At 45.6% G+C, this 16,972-nt stretch overlaps 1 protein-coding gene across 3 annotated transcripts in view; it reads right to left on the minus strand.

Moving 5' to 3' along the window:
• The window catches only part of Frmpd2 (FERM and PDZ domain containing 2), a 115,221-nt gene that overhangs the window by 47,444 nt on the left and 50,805 nt on the right, over positions 1–16,972 (minus strand). For 2 of the 3 annotated variants that reach the window (XM_040747716.1, XM_021231548.2), the window contains exons 13-15: positions 13,676–13,831; positions 7,864–8,049; positions 3,103–3,259 (exon numbers count right to left, since the gene is read on the minus strand). In XM_040747716.1, coding sequence (XP_040603650.1) covers positions 3,103–3,259; positions 7,864–8,049; positions 13,676–13,831 — 499 coding nt within the window. The remainder of the gene's footprint in view (positions 1–3,102; positions 3,260–7,863; positions 8,050–13,675; positions 13,832–16,972) is intronic. The other variant, XM_040747717.1, reaches the window with a different exon arrangement.

Raw genomic sequence — 16,972 nt, forward strand, 5'->3', positions numbered from 1 at the left:
AGTCACAGGGGTGAGAGCCTGGGCAGCACTAGGGCAGTCCTGCAAGCATAGGTTCAGAGAAGGGCCAAGCACATCCCACATACAGGACACACCCACAAAAAGGGCTGTGAAAAGGTTTGGGCCCACTGGGTAGTGATGACACATTTTGCCTGATTCTATCCTGGAACTGTGCACTTGTGGGAGCTGGAGATTTTATTTATCCCCAGGGATTCAAATATAACTATGAAATAATGTGTCTGTTGAGACAATTCACAGAAGGATGGCTAAGAGACATTTGGAAAATGTTCAACTTTTCACCCACCAAAGAAGCAAAACAAAGCCACAGTGAGAGATCATTTTTGCCTGTCAAATGAACACTCAAAATGCAGTGGCATCTACTCTTCTAGATTAAAAATAAAAATAAAGTTGGAAAGCAAGGAGCTCCACATTTCAGCATGACATTCAGAGTCACAGCAAGGCCTTAAAAATTCCCTGGTTTGGTGCCCAAAGTTATACTTCTGAGGTTAAGAAGTGACATGGAAGCCAGAAAAAAATATTTTTCTAATGATGTTTGTCACAGTTGCATTTGCAATATTGAAATATATATATATATATATCAAGAGGAAATGGTTAATTAGTTTTATTTCCATACAAATCACCCCTCCATCCATCCATTCACCCCTCCATCCACCCATTTATCCCCCATCCATCCATTCATCCCTCCATCCATATATTCATTCCCATCCATCCATTCACCCCTCCATCCACCCATTCACCCCTCCATCCACCCATTCACCCCTCCATCCACCCATTTATCCCCCATCCATCCATTCATCCCTCCATCCATATATTCATTCCCATCCATCCATTCATCCCCATCCATCCATTTATCCCCCATCCATTCATTCATCCCCCATCCATCCATTCATCCCCATCCATCCATTCATCCCCCATCCATCTATTCATTCCCATCCATCCATTCACTCTTCCATCCATCCATTCACCCCTCCATCCATCCATTTATCCCCCATCCATTCATTCACTCCTCCATCCATCCATTTATCCCCCATCCATTCATTCATCCCCCATCCATCCATTCATCTTCCCGTCCATCTACTCATCCTTCCATCCAAGAGACAGGTATTAGAGGAAGACTCTGTAGTATATGCCTAAAATCCAGCACCTGGAAGGCCAGGACTGGGAAATCATGAGTTTAAGGCTACCATGGGCTACACAGAAAGACTGACTCTAAATTAATCTGTTAATAAATAAATAAATGGCATGTATATAGCACTTCCTATTTGTCACACCTCTGTTCCACACTAGAGCTGGGAAGGCTGTGAGATACTGTGTGTTGAGGTCATAAATGAAATCTTTATGTGGGGGGTTGGGTGTTTTGCCTGCACGTATGTCTTCCACATGCATGCCTGCTGGCCTCAGAGGCCAGAAGAGGGCTTGGGATCCCCTGACACTAGAACTTTAGATGATTGTGAGCTGCTGTGTGGGTGCTGGGAATCAAACCCTGTGCTCTGAAGGAGCAGTCAGTGCCTTGACCACTGAGTCATCTCTCCAGCCCTCAAATGAGTATTCAATGGCTCCATAGTACATATTCAGTAAACACTAGCTAGTGTGATGTGACTGCATGGCCTTATTTAAGCCATTAATTTCTTAATTATATCAGTAATACACCCTCATTGGTAAAATTTAAAACTGAAAATATTAAGAAAATAGCCATGCTAGCATATGTAACTCCTTAAGGTAGTAAGATTTTGGTTTTGCTGGTGCCAGGGAAAACCCCAGGAATCCACAAGAACGATCCCAGCTAAGAATCATAGCAATAGTGTATAGAGTGTCAGAACTGGCCTTCTCCTTTAATCAGATTGGTGACTACCCTAATTGTCATCAGAGAGCATTCATTCAGTAACTGATAGAAGCAGATGCAGAGATCCACAGCCCAACACTGGGACAAGATCAGGGAGTCCTGCTGAAGAGAGGGAGGAGGGAGTGTAGGAACCAGGAGGGGTCAAAGTCAAGACAGGAGAACCCACGGAGACAGCTGACCTGAGCTAGTGGGAGCTCACAGACTCTAGACCAAGTTAGGAACCTTGCATGGGACTGACGTAACCTGCATGTATGTGACGGTTGTGTAGTTTGTGGGGCTCCTGGCAGTGGGATCAGGACCTCTCCCTGGTGCTTGAGTTGGCTTTTGGGAACCTATTTTCCATGCTGGGTTGCCTCACCCAGACTTGATGCAGGAGGTGGGGGAGCTTGATGCTGCCTCAACTTGATGTGCCAGGCTTTGTTGACTCCCATGGGAGGCCTGTCCCTGGGAGTGGTAGGTGGGAGGGGGAGCAGGAGGGAGGGGAAACTGTGGTCAGTAATGGTCAGTAAGTAAGTAGAATAAATTAAAAAATTAATTTAAAAAATTTGGTTTTGTTTATTTCTGTATTCGTTCTTGTTTTAAAACATGTGAATGTTAACCACATGAATATACATAAGCTATCCATTTAAATTTAAGCATAAATCACTAAAACCTAAGCAAAATGACAGGTTTAATTTCTAGGTTACTCCTGCTACCATTTAGCTGGTTCGACATTACACCTGACTGGTGCCCCGCCCCCTACTGAAGGGTGGAGATGTTCCATTAAAATACTGCACTCCTCCCTTGCCCTTAAAGTTCAGCACTGTACCATGGACAGTTCCACTAAAACTTCCTTACTTACTGCCTCGGGATAAATATCTACAGTAAAATTGAGAGTTCAAAGGGATATAGACCTTTCAGCTTTTGCAAAGTTAGATGGATGGACAGAGGGAGGGAAGGGAAGGAAGAAGGGGAGAGAAAGAGGAGACAGACAGACGGACAGACAGACAGACAGACAGACAGACAGACAGATCTCCAGTTGTGTTCTGGAAAGATTGATCCATTTTTCCTTCCAGTGTCATTTTCACTGTCGTCAGTCTGAGAATAAAATCTGTACTTCATTTTTACTGTGTTTCTGTCATTGTTGGCTATGATTTTAGACTTTTCAGCTATTTGGGGGTCAACTACATCTTTTCATACAAATTATTTTATGAGCGAGCAAGCCTGTCCGCTTGTGTGTTGCTGGTACAGTACATACTCACCACTTACAAGATGAGGAGGCTGCTCAGAGCCCATCTGTGCATTAAACCGGTGCTGGGCAGAGCAGAGGTCCAGCAAATATTTACAGGTCTTGGCTGAATCAGTGACAAAGGTGTACTTTTTCCCAGTGATGCTGCTGGTGATGGTGAGCTTTTTTCTCTGGAGGAATCAAGCACAGACTTAGAATCCTGACCATCCTCACCCCTCCCTCAAGTACAGGTATATAAATAGCAATAAAAGATCAGCTCCTCAATTCAATATCAACATGGTTCCCGAAGTGCAGGTTAATGGCTGACAAAGGCCCAACTTCTTAGACAATGGCTAAACAAAACCCTCCTATTTGTTTTCCTTCTTCATTTGTGAGCCCAATGCTTATCGTTTAATTGCCACTGTCAAGGAGTGTGCTGGACAGAAAGAACATGAGATGAATCAGTGGACAGTTGGTCTTCACAAGTACATTACAAAATGGCCAGCAAGCATCCCCGCTGCTTTTACTGTACAAGCTCCAAGCTTCTTGCTCTGATGAGGCAGGGAGCCCACAGAAGACTAGCAGGCAGATGCACGGAGAGAAATGGAGCTGTAGTCAGAACCAAGGCAACACGGAAACTGAAGGGGAACTGACCCGGATCCTCATTATGCCTCATTATGCTACATTAGCATAGTGAAAGCTTCCCAAGGGAGAGATAGAACAATAATACAGCAGTCTTTTGAGCAGTGTGTGAGTGGTGCATGCATACTGGAAGCCTCCTCCCTTATCTGGAAAAAGCATGAACACAGAAACCCTTCTCCACATATTGTAACCCAGATCTTTGTTTCTGGTTCCCCTGCCTTGATTCTTTTCTACAATAAAATTTCACTTGTTTTAATTTCTGTCATAGCTAAGGCAAAAGGTCCCACTAAAGGTACCCAGGTTAGAATTAAGCTAAGAATTTTGTGAGCATTTATACATCTTGTCTTCACGGCTACAGAATGAGGACTCATTATTCTTTACCCTAAGCATGATCTAGGAATCCTGGAGTCTAGAAACAGATTTAGAATCCTCAGACTCCACACCATGGGTGTGGTGGCACACTCCTTTAATCCCAGCACTCAAGGGGCAGAGGCAGGTAAATCTATAATCCAGCCAGGCTACATAATGAGGCCTTGTCTCAATCAATCAATCGATCGATTAATCAATCAGTAAAATAAATAAAAATAAAATCTGATAGTCATTCTCAAACAAATCTGAAAAGGGAGAAACAGACAGAGAGAGAGAGAGAGACAGAGAGAGAGACAGAGAGAGAGGAGAGACAGAGAGAGAGACAAAGACAGAGAGAGACAGAGAGAGAGGAGAGACAGAGAGAGAGACAGAGACAGAGAGAGACAGAGAGAGAGAGAGAGGAGAGAGCTTCTTTCGATGTATTAACTATTAACAAAACTCTCCCGTTGGATGCCAGCGCTCCAGGAGTATGGTGGTTTGGAAGAAAAGCGCCCCAGAGTCTTGTGTATTTGAGCACTTGGTCTCCCCATTGGTAGTGCTGCTATGGAACCTTTAGAAGGTAAAGCCTTACTGGGGAAAGTACATCACTGGGCGTGGGCTTTGGAGTTTCATAACTTTACCCCCACTTCCTGTTCACTCTCAGCAGCTTCCTGCATGTGCCACTATGCCATGTTTTCCTTGACATTATAGATGGTCCCTCTGGAAACTCTAAGCCCAAATAAACTTTCAATTTTATCAATTGCTTTTGGCTGTGGTGTTTTATCATAGCAGCAGAAATGGAACTAATCTGTCTCTGGACATGGGTCTAATGATGCTCTTGATGGTAGTGGATTGGAGTTTATGTCTGTTTATCACCACCTAATAGAATTCATATCCACAGCACACTTGCCTGAGGGCAAGCTGCTCCTTGAATAAGGGCACAATAAGAGTACAGAGCTCTAACCTCGGGGTTTTTAGCACAACCCTGGGCATCTTTTCCTAGACTCCTATTGTCGCAGGTCCTTCCTCGATGCTCTGCTTGCTCCTTAGCGTCGCTTTCCCATTCTGAAACAGCTTATGCCCGGGAGCTTCAATGCCGTTATTACTTTGTTCTCAGTCCACTTGCTTGCTCGCCTGTTTCTTTCCCTGCGTCATCGCAATTACATCCTTCCAGACACGGACAGATGTGTCCATGAACAGGGCTCATGAAGCAGAAGCTCCAGCACCCTCACCTGGTGACACGCTTTCTGGGAGCAGCCCTGGCTGTGTGTGTACATGTTCTGCTAATATTGGAAGGCAGCCTGTCTCCACCACAGTTGGCTAAGACCATTGCCCCCCCCCTTCTCCCTCTGCTCTAATCGGGTTCTTAAAAATCCATCAAATGGGGCATACGTTAAGCACAGGCTTGGTCTTCAGAGGGGCACAGTTGGGAGTTGGGCCTTTAGTAGGTGGAGCCTCAGGGAAGGAAGCTAGGACATGAGAGCACACCCTTGATGATGGCACTAAGTCCCCAGTCTCTCTCTTGATTTATTTGCCCTCTGGCCGCGATATGTAAGTGTCCACCCAGCTCCCTGCCATGATGTACTGCCTCACCACTAGCTCAGAGCAGCACGATAAACACCATATGAGACTGTGAGCAGCATAAACCTTCCGCATTTATAAGCTAATTATCTCAGGCATCCATTATAAGTTGAGAGAGGGGAAAAACATCACACTCTTCTCACTAATTCGACTCTCCCACTGGGTAGTACTGGGTGGACTGGGAGTAGATCCTTCTAAGGAAAAACAAAACGAAATGAGTGGAAGCGACTTCAGATTTGCTAGCATCTGTCTCTGTGCCACTTACAGTTATCTTTTACAATGGCTACTCTGTGGTCAGGTGTCTCAGAACGCACCTCCCTTGGGCAAAACATGCAGGTCTCAGCACAAGGACCAGCAGCCATTTAAAACTAACCATGTGCTATGATACTGGGCTCCTAGGAGGCAGCAGAAATGTACAGAGCCCGTGACTGCTCTGAGGCAAACTTTCACAGTCATCATAAATTGAAAACTAGAATTTAGTTCTCAAGAATACCGGATCACACCACATTTATTTTTAATAGGAAACAAATAAGATGGGATTTCTCAGATTGCCAGCACTTGGAACTGGGCTATAGTTCATTGGTAGAACACTTAGTACCATCCCCAGGACACTACCACCACCCGCAGCACCCAAATAATCCCTGCATTTGCAGCACAATAACTTCTAACAACCCACAATGAGCAAGTGTTTCTCTGTGCAGACTGCATGCTTTACCTAGCTTACCTCGGCCATACTAAAAGATATTTAAACTGTATTTTTATTCCCTCTGGATAAAATGACATTATAAAATGCTGTCATATGAAAAACAAGAAAGGGACACACCACCCTAAATTTGAAAAGAGAGAGCATTACAGGTTTTGCCAGGAAGTTAGTTAGAGAAATGTTTATCTGGCATGTGCACTATTTAAAAGTATGTCCTCTGGTTTTCTTAAATCTTCAACTTTGGGGGTTCTCTTTCTTATTCTAAGCAACATTCCCTTTCATGATGTAGCTGCTTTTTGCAATTTTGTATCTTTTGCTTAAAGAGGGCCATGTATAGTCCTGTATAGTCTGTTCTGCTCCATGCCTTCATCTCCAGAGGTTAGAACTTATACTTGAAAACCCTGCAATTACCAACACCATTAGGTCCTTGTTCTAGAAGAAATGGTTTTTGATTGAACAATCAAGTATACATAGATGCCAAAGCATCCAGGAATTATATTCTTTGAAAACAGCATCCTTGCCAGGCGGTGGTAGCACACACCTTTTATCTCAACACCTGGGAGGCAGAGGCAGGCAGATCTCTGTGTGTTCAAGGTCAGCTTGGTCTTCAAAGGGAGTTGCTGGACAACCATGACTGTTACACAAAGAAACCCTGTCTCAAAAAAGGAAGGAAGGAAGGAAGGAGGAAGGGAAGGAAGGAAAGAAAGGACGAAGGAAGGAAAAGAAAAGAGCATCCTCCTTCCCTGGCTACTTCCCTGCAGGATGAAAAGAAGAAAGAGGCGTGACTGAGCATCTTGACTCCAGCTATTAGTAAACAAAACCGAAGCTAGACTCCTGAACCAATCTCACAGTACTCCATCGCTCACTACTTGCAGATGCACAAAGAGCCATGTTCTGTGGAAGATGCTTATTGGCCAGAAGCAGCAGGTGAAATTACTGCACAGAATGACTTTTCCAACAAAAATATTCGTGCCAAGGAGGAAGTTGATCATCAGGATACAGAGATCCTAATTAAACAGTTGCTTTGAGTTTATGAACTTGATGACTTCCCAGATTTAATTTAAAAAATGGCCTAGTAATGAGAAAACAAACATCTTAGGGCAGATGTTTCAAAACCTTGCACGCTCCACTCAACCTTCACTGCATTCTCTTCCTTTGGATCCCCCTTGTCCTATCTTTGGCCACAGATGGGCTCCTCGGGTTAAGGAGAATGCATGGAGGGAAGTGTAGCACTTTAGGCTACAGGCTATTTATGGAGGCTTGTGAGCAAACTGGCAAGAGAACATGACAAAAGGTGGGGTGGGAGGCAGGGGGAGACATCCTGGGGATCATCGGACCCCACCCCTGAAGTATTTGCTCTATTTGGTCTTCCCAAACATGTCACTGCACCAGAATGCAGGTTAGCTGATGACAGGCTGTATGTGAATACATCAAGAAGGATTGGTGTTGCCGCTTCACTTAAAGGGGATGCAGATCAAAGAGAAGGGAGGCATGGGCGGCTAGCAACTGAGCTTCACTCACATGAGTGGAGATCATCCCGGTTTCTCTCCATGGAAACTGTGACGCTGCGATCCTGCGGCTGCTTTTCACCTCGTAGACTATGACACCTTTGGCACAGACCCCCAAGGCCATTTCCCTTTCTGGTCTCTTCTTTTCTGGAGAAACCCGGTGAACCAGGACTCCATATTCTGGGAGTTGCTGAACAATCTGGATGGAGGAAAAGGACAACTTAGGGCCCACGAGTTGGCTGGTTCAGAATCGTGACCCTCAACCCCTTCTGTTGTTGCCAAAGCAACAACATCCAGCTAGACATTTTTTCTCACTCTGGAATCTATAAACCTTTGATATGATGAAATTTTTATTTTTATTTTTAACCTAAAGAATCTTTTATTTGCAGAATTACTAGAAACATTGGGGATGCATTCTTATAAACACAGGACACAAGGATGAAAAGATGGTGAGTGAGTGTTTCTTACGATTCAGAATCTCTTGGGACGTCTCAGGGTTAGGGCTTCCCTTCCCCCATTGTGTCAATCATCCAGTTCCATCTTTTCATGTACCAGTTGCAGAAGCTGAGGCGTGGGCACAAAAAGTAGCCTTCAGGTCATTATCAAGGCTGTCAAAGCAGGCTGAGCCAAGAGCAATCTGCAGGGGAAATGCCTGCCACTCCAACATGCCTTTCCACTCAGCAATACCCCTGTAGGATCCCCACAGCCCCATCTCTTGCCTCGGTTTACCAAGCCAAGGGACTGAATTTTGCAAAAGAGCCAGGGTTAACCGAAACTGGTGGCTACATCGGGCCACTTGAGTTCTCAAGAGAGTTTCAGATGTGAACTCAACACCACTGTCTTATTGACTGAAGAGTCATCCCATGGCCAGGAAGTCCATGCCAGAAGGTTGCTGCACACAGATCTGCAGGAAGGGTTTCCTGCTCCAGACATCTGAGAGCCTCTCAGACAGGCTTCACTGGTGAGATCTGGCGCCACGTCTCTATCCCCAGAAGACTGCCACGTCCTGTCTGTATGATCTTCCTCATTCCTAGGCTTAGTTACAGATGGAGACCAATTAGAAATTCTGTTAATTATTCTCAAACTCATTTCTGACCTCTCTCCTGTGGAGGAGTAATTACTGAGCCTGAAAATACCCTGGCTTTCTGTGAGATTCTGATTGAATGTCTGGATGTTAAGCCTCCTGCTTTCAGCTTGAAAAAGACACTGTCATCACTGTCATAATCGTTGTTACCATAACCATCATCGTCACCATCATCATCATCACCACTGCCACCCAATAAAAGTGCTGAGCACTTGTATTGAAATATCCATGGCTGAGCAGGACATTGATTAAAATATGACAAAGAGAAGCTGTCCAAGACAGCGGGGGCATTGTTAAGGAATTTGATGAACATTGTTTTAAAGCACCGAAATAGTCACTGGGAAAATAAAGATGCCTTTTCTAAACTTGCTTTTTCTCCTGAACCTTTTCTTTCTAACAGTTTAGCATCAACTTTTCATTTTTGTTTTCTAATGATTCTGAAAAGGCCGTGGTACTTGAGGACTGTTAACACAGATGTGGTGGGATCACAGGCCATCTCGCCTAGCTTAATTGACAAGACCAGGCCATAGTGAGAGACCCTGACTCAAAAACAACCTAACACCCACCACACAAAGAAAATAGCTACTGACATTTCAGGAATTGCAGTCTTTCCTGTTTTTAAATCTGTATTTGCTCTCACAAAGCGTGTAACCAGTAACCACGGCACCTGAAAAGGCTTGATGCTCCCAGTCATCACTTGCCATGTGACAAGTCCTGTTTGGTCACACAACCAAGCATCATTAGGACGGTGCTCAGGTGAGGGATGAAAGGGTTTTTATGGCACAGCTATTCTCCATTAAGCAGCTGTATGTCACTTGGACATTGTCGGGAGCTGTTCTGCCAAGACTACTTCATTGCCTCTTTAGAAGTTCATAGTTCAGCCTGGGTCCACATTCACACAGATTTGCTGGCTGTGACTAAGGACATTCAGCCTCCCTTTGTTTCCAATATGCTCAGTTACCCATGTGATGCCAACTTCTGTTTTCTGTCCCTCTTGATGTAAATGCCTAAAGCATCAAGCCCCATTGGAACAAATACAAAGCAAGGTACAGGGCCATGAAAGCAGTTTGTGGCAATACATTGGAGTCAACGTGGCTATACTCATGTGGTTCAATTTGGAAATAATAGTTCAATTTCTTTTTACTACATGTATCAGAAAAATTTTCTGTTATTAGATATAATGTTCAAACTTTTGGTTTAGCAAGCTTAAAAAAGCAAGAGTAAAAATCATAAATACATTCTCCTGTATCTGAGAGACAAGTCATTCAACTGATGCAAGTAGCCAGCCTAGATTCCCTGGAGGCAGGAATGGGAATCTCACTAGAGGAATCTGTTTGATCCCAAGAACTCACTCTCAACAACTAAACTTCAGAGTATTCCTGAAGACTGGGAACAAAGATAAATAGGCATAGTGTCTTCTGGGGTACCTTCAATCTGTTCAAAGTGAAATAACAGTATCAGTCTCCTGCCTTCCATGGTGCCTTCCGTCCCTCCATGGTTCCCTGTTCTCCCAGCAGCCGATAGCAATGTGAAACAGGAGCCAAGCACTCCTGACTGTCCCTTGCTGTCCTGAAAAATGTGGGTCACAATGGATTGCTCTTCCTAATCCACAGCAACTCCTATGCTTGGGCCCTATAATTCCACTTCTGAGAATGCACTCCAGGAAAACGTGCTGCATAACCAGACAAATACTTCTCATAATTCTGTTCCTAATTTGGTGCAGGCTTGCAGGGATAGGTTTAGGGAGCCTACCTCCCAGGCAGTGAAGGTCAAAATGCTTGTAACACCCAGGGAATGCATTCATTAATGCCAAAGAGAGAAAGAAAATACAGAATTTAATCAATATGATTCCAACAGGCAACTGGAATTGTTTTCATGTCACATCGCAATACCTAGTTGAGTGGGAACCGGTCATATTGAGGATATCTGGAAAATAATGAGCTAACCTTGAATAGGCTGATCAGGGATTCACACACTCACACAGCTGTGAATCTCCCAGACCAAAGGTGGTGTTCATTGGACTGCTGCCAATTCTGCTGCCCGTGGGAGGAAATGAATTGGCAGAGTACAGGATCCGTCAACCGAGCCAGCAGGCAGCCACCTGGGAATGATTTCCCGCTTTTTATGAAAAAGACGAGCCTAAAGGAGCTATAATTAAATATCTAGTGATTATTTGTGGTACAATGGCTTTGCAGTGGGCTCTGTGAATTCAGGGCACTGCTGGTATTGACATCCTGGTTAGAGGGACAAGGAATATCCAGAGATAAGTGGGATATAACTTATGCTCAACAATATGCAGCATCAGTGGTTGAACTGAGCACTGTGTGACCCTACTCATGAGACTCTTGCCCTAATAAACAGAAATATAGCCAATGATGGATATACAAAAATACTAAATTCAGTATTGCATATTGGGACTGTTTAATGCAAAAACTACAGTGCTGAAGGAGGAGTGTGTATTGATTCAAAGTTTTCAGATTTTTTTGCAATGGGTAGTATGAATACATAGAAGTATTTATATAATACAACCCTACTTGTAAATGTATATGTATGTATACATATATAGATGCATGTAGAAGGATGAATATATCAAAATGTCAGTGTGCTCACTCATAGCATGGTGGGGAAATGTTTTCTTTAGTATGTGGGAAGGGGAAGACTTTAAGAACTCACACAGTGACACAGATGCTCCCAGAGAGCTCCGGGTTACAAAGTTCATTCTGTCTTCAGCTCTCCGTACCAAGAACAGGCAGCCTACAGCGTTAGTCATGTGTGGAGGCCGCCAAAAGGAAGGATAGGAGACAGATTAGGTCTCAACATGAATGAACACTGAGTGCAAATGAAACAAAATCTGCCCGATGCTTTTTGTGAAAGACAGGAAGAAGAAAAAAACAGTTTCCTGCCTTTTGCGTCTAAGATGGTAGCTATTTTTATAGTCACTTTCCCGCAGTTCTACCAGCAGAAGGAGGGGCATGGCGTAGCCCGGCACATAAAGCTGGGCTTGGGACAGGCTGCAGGCAGCAATGCATCCACAGCAGTGGCTTGCAGGGTGATGTCCCTGGCCTTAACTCAGCTCTCCAGTTCTGTGGCCATTCATCATCCGATAGCCTTGACTTCTCCACAGGCCCCTCATCAGGGGAATGTTCTTGGCAGGGAATGTGTGAGATGGAACTACAGAATTCAGGACGTGTTTCTGATGGGACTTAGACAATGAAACGGTCTCAGGCTGCCTCCTAGGTGGTTGGCCAAAGAAAAAAGAAAACCTCGCTTTTGCAGTTCTTCTCTCAAGTACTTATCTCCTTAAAGGCAAAAACAAACAACAAACAAACAAACACATGGGCAGGATATTGTGACCCAAGTTAGGAGGCTTAGATACAGAGAAATGTGCACATCCCCCTGTGTCCTTTGGAAACTGTCCCCTAAGTCTGAAGGTCCAGTCACACAGACCTTTTCTCGAAACCCTCCCGTCCCCACACGCCCTGCTCGCGCACCTGTAAAGGAGAGAGGCTACTCTTGCCTCATTCCACCAGCTCTGGCATTGTCCTGCCCTCTCTGAGCAGCCAGCACAGTGTGCCCACCTCTAGACAAACACTTGTCGTTCTGAGACCTGGGACCCACCAGGGATAGGGAACACATGCCCTCGTCTCCATTCCCCCACAGCACCTGGCCGACAGTGGGGGGGGGGGGGTAATGAAGTCATAAAAGCATTCCTCACTGTGGGTGCTCCCTGTGTGTGAGACTGAAGTGCTGCTGCTCTGAGGTGAGGGGAGAGGTTGGACCGGAAGGGAGCTGCACCCTGCACAGCTGTGCTGACAGCCCTTCAGAAGGCTGCACACTGAGGAGTCACCTGATGGCTCTACCCAGCCTGTCACCTAGTTCTCTACCTCAGTATCATCTGTGAGGTCTCCCTGCCCACAGGAAAGTATCACAGATGTCTCCCTGAGGTCAATGCAAGGTCCTGTGACACCCAGCCTAGCCTATCCCTTTGAAGGGCCATTTCTTTTTTTTTTTTCCTTTTTTCCCCTCTTTTTTTATTTTTAAATGTAAATTTAGATTAGAAACAAGGTTGCTTCACAAGTCAGTTCCAGGTCCCTCTCCCATTCCCTCCCCTCCTCCTGTGCCCTTCCCCCAACCCCCCCCATTATCCCCTCATTTCCCCAGGGAGGGTGAGGCCCTCCATGGGGGTGTCCATAGTCTGTCATTTCATCCAGGGCAGGGCCTAGACCCTCCCCCAAGAGTTCAGGGTGAGAGTGCATCTCTCATTGTTGGATGGGAGTCCAAAGTCCATTTGTATACCCAGGATAAATACTGATCTACTGCCCAAGGCTCAATAGATTAATTAGGCCTCCTCACTGATACCCCCATTCAGGGGGTCTTGATCAGTCCCATGCTGGATTTAAGAGCTAACCCTTGTCAGGGCAGCTGTTTCTGGGGGTTAAACCAGCCCAGTCTTAATCCCTTTGGTCATCAGTCCTCCCTCTCTGTTACTGGCTTTCTTGAGTTCAGCTCAGTGCTTAGCCGAGGGAGTCTGCCTCTTTTGAAGGGCCATTTTTAATGCCACCTGTTACCAGAAGTGTCTACATGTTCCTCAGGATAAAGCTTCTTCCTTTTGTGGGTTAAGCCCTTGCCTATACCTCCTTGCAAATTTAATCCCTTCTGGTCCCTAGATGTGTCTGCAGAAAGGACCACTGGCTACATTTCCTGGACCCTGACACCTCTCTCAGGACTCCAGAGGCCTCACCTCTAAGAACTCCAGCTCTGCATCTTCTCCACAGGGCGCAGAACTGAGCCGGTGCATCTCGGAGATTTCTACTTGGACCCGGATTGCTGTCATCCGCTCAATAAGCCTTGCTGGGATGTAATCTTGAATTCGGAAATATGCTTTCCTCTCCATCTGCTAGGAAGAGCAAGTAGAGAAAAGGGCTTACCCAGGAAGTCTTCCAGATAGCTCTGAATAGAAGAGAAATGTGGCTGGGTGATGGTAGCACAGGCCTTTAATCCCAGCACTCAGGGGGCAAAGGCAGGTGGATCTCTGTGAGTTCAAGGCCAGCCTTGTCTACAGAGCAAGTTCCAGGACAGGCTCCAAAGCTACACAAAGAAACCGTGTCTCGAGAAAGAGAAATATGGGGGAGGGTGGAACCATACTCCCAATGGGCCCCAAGATAAGGACAATCCTTTGAGGGCCCTCAGGGACACAACATTGTATTCTGTGTTACAATGGAGCCAAACGACAAGGAAGTGTCAGATATGACATCACTCCTATACAGGACCATGTCTGATGAGATCAGATCCCTCTTCCCCACCCAGATCCCCAGACCTCAACCTTCAGCAGCTCTGCTACTTAGGAAGCTGAGGCTACAGCCCCTCAGAAAAAAGAAAGAAGATCAGTGTCACCTAGTACTGGGTTCCCTCAACACAGACTTTGGGACAAACAGAAGTGTGGTGAATCTCATGAAGGTAAAATCTCCACGTCTACTGCAAAACCATGAGGAGGGCAGGATGGGTGGGGGGACTTACCCTACATCTGTATTTCTGATTCAGTCCATCCTGAGCTTGAGGCACCCCTGCCTGCCTACCCTGCTGTGGGGTAATCATTTCACACACTGTAAAGAGGTGTCTCTGCCTAAGGTGCCTTCTGATTGGTTTAATAAAAAGCTGAACAGCCAATAACCAGGCAGGAGAGGATAGGCGGGACTTCCCAGCAGAGAGACAAACTGGGAGGAGGAATCCAGGCAGGTGGATCCCACCAGTAAACTCAGAGAAAGCCGGAAGTGCAGTACTGAGGGAAAGTAAAGAGCCACCTGGCAGAACATAGACTTGAAAATATGGGTTAATTAAGTTAGAAGAGCTAGCTGGAAACAAGCCTAAGCTAAAGGCCAAGCTTTCATAATTAATAATAAGTCTCCATGTCATTATTTGCGGCTGGTGGTTCCAATGAGAAAGAACTATTACACCAGCCTTGGGCAAATCACTGTCCCCCCAGCTTTGACAGAAGTGAGCCTGAAGAAGGCAGCCAAGGCCTGCGTGAATCTGATCTCTACTCAGAGGGTAGGTGAGTCGGTCTGATGAGGTTCAGAAGGGCACACCACTGTGCTCACAACACCCCATATTCACGCTGTGGCCACAGGCCTGTCCACAGGTCATCATAGACTGATAATCCCAGAATTTCTCCAGGTGAGCCAGGCTGACTCAGGGTTCAGATCAGAGGTACAAAGAGAGAAAAACTTCTCAGCAATCCAGTGCATTTAAAATATGTTAAAATAAATTTTAAAAAATGTCAGATTGGCCAAAATGCAGAACACTGACAGCATCAAGTGCTATGGGGAAGAGAAGAAACAGGACCTAGCATTCATTGTGGGTGGGAGTGGAAAACGGTACAGCCACATCGGGAGACAGCTAGCCAACTTCTTAAAAAGTTAAGCTGACTCTGAGGACCTGGCGATCAACCCCAAAGACGTGAAGATCTGTGTCCACAGAAAAAACTACCATGAAACCGAGAATGTAGCTCAGGGGAAGAGTGCTGGCCTAGCATGTAGGAGGCCCTGGGTTAGACGCACAGCACTGAAAATAAATAAGTAGCTGCACATGGTTGTTAATGGCAGCCTTATTCATAACTGCCAAACCTTGGAAGGGAACGAGTGAATAAAACAATGGTGCATCTGGGCAACGCCATACTAGTCAGCACTAAAACCTAAACAAGCCACCAAGGAAAAGGCGATTGAATGTGTGCTACTAAGTGACGTAAACCTACATGAAAGGTTGCGTGTTGTCTCCAAATACGAGATCTCCCGCCACAGATATGGGAAAGAGATGAGTGGCTGCCAGGGGACAGACAGGCAGAGCACTAACAAGGGGAGCGCTGCTGATTTCTAGAGCATTGAGGTCACTATGTATGACACTCTAATAGTGATTCACGTCATTATGTATTTGTCAAAAACTATGTGACACCAGGAGTGAACCCCTGTGCTAACCAAGTACCCTGGTGACAAGAGTCTGCCAGCATCTGTTCATCAATGGTAACAAACATGCCTTTGGGTACAAGATTACATTGTTCTCTGGGGGGCTGGGAGGTGAGGGGAGTCAGTGACACAGCAAATCTCCCTACCTTCCTAGCTGCCATTCAGCTTTGCTGTAAATCTAAACGTTCTGCTATGGTTTGGATCTTAAATCCCTCGAAGGTCCATATGGTAAAGGCTGTCATGAGCATGTGGCACCGTTTGGAGGACCCTTGGGAAGCGAGATCCAGAGGAAGGGAGTGAGATTGTTGAAATTTTACCTGGGACCCTAGCCCCTTCCCCTCTTTCTGCCATTCTGCTTCCTGGCTACATAATCCACCATGAGTTTTGCTCTGCCCTATCCCTGATGTTTGCTGCCTCAACTAGGCTCACGTAAAGTGAGGGGGCCTGCAGACATGGACCAAAGCCTGTGAGGCCAAAACAAAGCTGTCCTCCTTTAAGTGGGTTATCCCCGGTCTGTCACAGTGACAGGAAGTTGACTGATGGGCATCCTGAAAAGTAAAGTTTATTGAAACATTTATGGGGGGGAAGGGAGTATAGGGTCTTTATCCCAGCATTTCTTGATAAGAGCATACCCAAGAGAAGAAGTCAACAAGAACCTAGAAAGTTCTAGGCACAAGTACTTTTATCTACGTGGCATTTATAAAAGAGAATGCTCAGTGGTTAAAGTGTCACAGGCCTTTAATCCCAGCACTCTGGAGGCAAGGGCAGGTGGGTCTCTGTGAGTCTGAGGCCAGCCTGGTGTACAGAGTGAGTTCCAGCATGGCCAGGGCTGCACAGAGAAAACCTGTCTCAAAAAAACAAAAAACAAGCCGGGCGGTGGTGGCACACGCCTTTAATCCCAGCACTTGGGAGGCAGAGGCAGGCGGATCTCTGTGAGTTCGAGGCCAGGCTGGACCGACAGCCTCCAAAACAATACAGAGAAACCCTGTCTCGCAAAACCAAAACCAAAACCAAACAAACAAACAAACAAAAAAAGGAATGATTAGGTGCACCTACTGTGACTATAGTCATAATTATCA

This window comes from Mesocricetus auratus, unplaced genomic scaffold (genome assembly GCF_017639785.1).
Source record: "Mesocricetus auratus isolate SY011 unplaced genomic scaffold, BCM_Maur_2.0 Super-Scaffold_100006, whole genome shotgun sequence".
Lineage (NCBI taxonomy): Eukaryota > Metazoa > Chordata > Mammalia > Rodentia > Cricetidae > Mesocricetus > Mesocricetus auratus.